Below are 4,081 nucleotides of genomic sequence, written 5' to 3'. Positions count from 1 at the left end.
AGTGTTCTATTATGACTTCCAACAACACGGTCATTACGGTCCTAATCGGTCTATAACCAGATATAGGCCTCATATAAGCCGATCTCAGAATTTGACTTCTTGAGCCAGTGTAAGTAATTGACCCTGTTGTTGGAAGTCATCAACAACAGGGCCAATTACGGTCCTAATCGGTCTATAACCTGATATAGCTCCCATATAAACCGATCTCCCAATTTAACTTCTTGAGGCCCTGGAAGCAAATTTCTTCCAATTTAGCTAAAATCTTGCACATGATGTTCTCTTATGACCTTCAACAAATGTATTACGTACGGTCCAAACCGGTCTATAACCTGATACAGCTCCCATATAAACCGATCTCCCAATTTGACTACTTGAGCCTCTGGAAGCCGCAATTTTGATCTGATTTGGCTGATATTTTGCACGTGGTGTTTTTTTATGACAACAGGGCCAATTACGGTCCTAATCGGTTTATAACCTGATATAGCTCCCATATAAACCGATCTCCCAATTTTATTTCTTGAGCCCCTGAAAGCCACAAATTTCGTCAAATTTAGCTAAAATCTTGCACATGATGTTCTCTTATGACTTCCAATAACTGTACCAAGTACAGTTCGAATCGATCAATAACCTGATATAGCTCCCATATAAACCGATCTTCCGATTCGACTTCTTGACTCCTTATTAGCTGCAATTTTTGTCCGATTTGACGAAAATTTTGCAAGCAGTGTTCTGTGACAACGTCCAACAACTGTGCCAAGTACGCTCGAAATCAGTCTATAACCCGATATAGTTTCCATATAAACCGGTCTTTCGATCATTCTATTTCGGTTCCTAGAAGCTACTGGTTTGACAGAAGTTTGGTATGTCGAATAAAATTATGCCCATCATCTAAATGTAGTTTGTATAAATTTTTAGCAAAATCCATGGTGGTGTATTCCAAAGATTCGTCCGGACGACCTTAGCCCTCCACCATAGGATGGGGGGTATACAAATTTCGTCATTCTGTTTGTAACTACTCGAAATATTCGTCTGAGTATATATATTCTTGATCGTCGCGACATTTTATGTCCATCTGGCTATGTCCGTCCGTCTGTCTGATAAAAGCACGCTAACTTCCGAAAGAGTAAATCTAGCCGATTGAAATTTTGCGCAGATACTTCTTATTAGTGTAGGTCGGTTGGTATTGTAAATGGGCCATATCGGTCCATGTTTTGATATAGCTGCCATATAAACCGATCTTGGGTCTTGACTTCTTGAGCCTTTAGAGTGCGCAATTCTTATCCGATGGGATGTTTGCACGACGTGTTTTGTTTTGATAACCAATAACTGTGCTAAGTATGGTTCGAATCAGTCCATAACCTGATATAACTGCCATATAAACCGACTTGGGTCTTGACTTCTGGAGCCTCTGGGGGGCGCAATTCTTATCCGATTTGAATGAATTTTTGCACGTAGTATTTTGTTATGATGTATGGTTCAAATTGGTTCATAACCTGATATAGCTGTCATATAAACAGATCTGGGGACTTACCTTCTTAAGCTTCTAGAGGGTGCAATTCCTATCCGATTTGGCTGAAATTTTGCATGACGTATTTTATTCTTGATTTCAACAACTGTGCCAAATAAGTTTCAAATCGGTTCATAACCTGATATAGCTGCCATATAAACCGATCTTGGATGTTGACTTCTTGAGCCTCTAGAGGTCGCAATTATTATCCGATTTGCCTGAAATTTTGTATGACAGATCCTCTCATGACCATCAACATACGTGTTTATTATGGTCTGAAACGGTCTATAGCCCGGTACAGCTCCCATATAAATCGATCTCTCTATTTTACTTCTTGGGTCCCCAAAGGGCGCAATTCGTATTCGAATTGGCTGACATTTTACACAGGTCTCCAACATATAATTTAATTGTGGTCCAAACCGGACCATCTCTTGATATCGCTCTAATAGCAGAGTAAATCTTTTCTTATATCCTTTTTTGCCAGAGAAAGATGCCGGGAAAAGAACTTGACAAATGCAATCCATGGTGGAGGGTATATAAGATTCGGCCCGGCCGAACTTAGCACGCTTTTACTTGTTACTTTTTATATCCCCCACCATAGGATGGGTGTATACTTATTTCGTCATTATTTTTGTAACTCCTCGAAATATTCGTCTAAGACCCCATAAAATATATATATATACTTGATCTCCCTATTTTTTTTTCGAGCCTCTCAAGGGCGAAATTCTTATTCAATTTGGCTGAAATTTTACGCTATGTCTTCTGCTATAGTCTCCAACATTTAAATCAGTTATGTTCCAAATCGGACCATAACTTGATACAGCTCCAATAGCATAGCAATTCTTTTCTTTTATCTTTTGGTTGCCTAAAAACAGATGCCGGGAAAAGAACTCGACAAATGCGATTCATGGTGGAGCGTGTATAAGATTCGGCCTGGCCGAATTTAGCACGCTTTTACTTGTTAATATTTAAAAGAAATGCAACAAGTAAAACATCCACTCAGTTTTGCTTCCCACTGCATATGTATATATATTAAAATTTTCAATAAGTAGTTTTGAGATGAGTAAAAACGTGAAGAAATATTTTATTTTAACACATTTTGTTGTAGTTTATAGAACGACAAATCCGATTACAAAGTCATTTCAATCGCCTTTTAGAAGTCTTAGCTAAGCGCAATAATTCATTATATACTTTTGAGTTGAAGCCTACGATATGAAGATGGAATGCTGATCGTTGTTATCGAAATTTACATGTAGCAAACAACAATGTCCATGAAATTTAATTTGGGGTTTGAAGAGATCATAAGCATTGGGTAATATTTTTGTAACTGGCAAACGAAATATACAAATATTTATTTAATATTAAATTAAAAAAAAAAATATCTGCTGTTTTCTTCAGTTTTGAATGTGATCATTGGTATACATTCAAATTGCATTTAGTGCTCAATAGCTCTTAAAAACTCCTTCATATAATTGTAAGGTGTATTTGGTATAAAAAGTCCGTTGCCAATGTACAGTTGTATCAATCTTTGATTTATTTGTGCAAAAGTTTAAAGTATAATTTTATTGAGTTAAATAAAAAAAAAAAAACATGAAGGTGCGTATAAGCAGTTAGAATGGAAAAGTTTAAGGATGTAATAAATCTTAGCATTGAAAATTTTGGGGTTTTCTTATTAACCTTTAAAACTCCACATTGTAGCAACGGATTCTGTTATTGTCTATTACTTTTTTTTTATCAGGTTTTCTTGTGTCTTTGGGCTCTAACTACTGTAGCAAATGCCGGTTTATTATATGGCGGCAGTAGTGGATTTGCTGCTGGTGTAAGTACAGATTCCGATGTCTCGTTTAATGATGAAAGTGGTAGAACTGCTGGAAGTTTGTCCAGCGGAGGTCCTACCACCACAATTCGAGCTATTTCCGATGTTGGAGAAGGTAGTACCACTGGTGGCTGGTCCAATGGAGGTGATTCCTCTGACAGCCGATGCCATGAAGGTGGTTGTAGCAGTGGAGATGCTGAGTCAGTTATTTCTGACGCAGAAGATAAAAGTTCAGCTGGCAGCGCTGGTGGTTGGCCAGCTGTTGGTGGTGTTTCCTCTGCCGAAGCAGTTAAAATTATCAAAATTATATCTCAATATGAGGCCTCAGGTGGAAACATCGGCGTTCATAATGGCTGGCGATGATGGTAGCTGGTTAAATGAAAGCAGTGCAGGTGGTTAGAAGTTCCACAAAACTTTTTTTAGATTTAAGTTTTAGTCTTTGCTTATGAAGGTGTCGTGTTAAATCTCATCAGTTAAAACGTCATAATAAATTCGTGTTTTTACGAGTATTATGCAAAGTTGTGAACCTTTCTTTTCATCAAATTAAGGTACACTCATCAAAAAAGTCTGTTGATAATAGCAAATACACTGTGCTAACTGTTCGTACTTAATTTTGCTGCAATTTCGGCTGTAGTTCTGATTTTATAGCAAAATGCGTGATCCTTCATAACATTGGACTGACTGCTAAAAAATATGTTGTTTGATAAAAAAAAATGGCTGCGGCTCACTTTACAATACTATACCCTCCACCATGGATC

General features: G+C 37.5%; 1 protein-coding gene across 1 annotated transcript; it reads left to right on the top strand.

The window, feature by feature from the left end:
* The first annotated feature begins 3,097 nt into the window (after positions 1–3,097).
* On the top strand, positions 3,098–3,686 carry LOC106090241 (uncharacterized transmembrane protein DDB_G0289901-like). Its single transcript, XM_059367172.1, has 2 exons — positions 3,098–3,103; positions 3,246–3,686. Exons 1-2 carry the CDS (start codon positions 3,098–3,100, stop codon positions 3,684–3,686), a joined length of 447 nt encoding a protein of 148 aa, XP_059223155.1.
* The last annotated feature ends 395 nt before the right edge of the window (positions 3,687–4,081 follow it).

The sequence above is a fragment of the Stomoxys calcitrans genome, chromosome 4, assembly GCF_963082655.1.
Source record: "Stomoxys calcitrans chromosome 4, idStoCalc2.1, whole genome shotgun sequence".
NCBI lineage: Eukaryota > Metazoa > Arthropoda > Insecta > Diptera > Muscidae > Stomoxys > Stomoxys calcitrans.
Note: the sequence above shows the minus strand (reverse complement) of the source record. Positions and strands in the feature narration are given on the sequence as shown.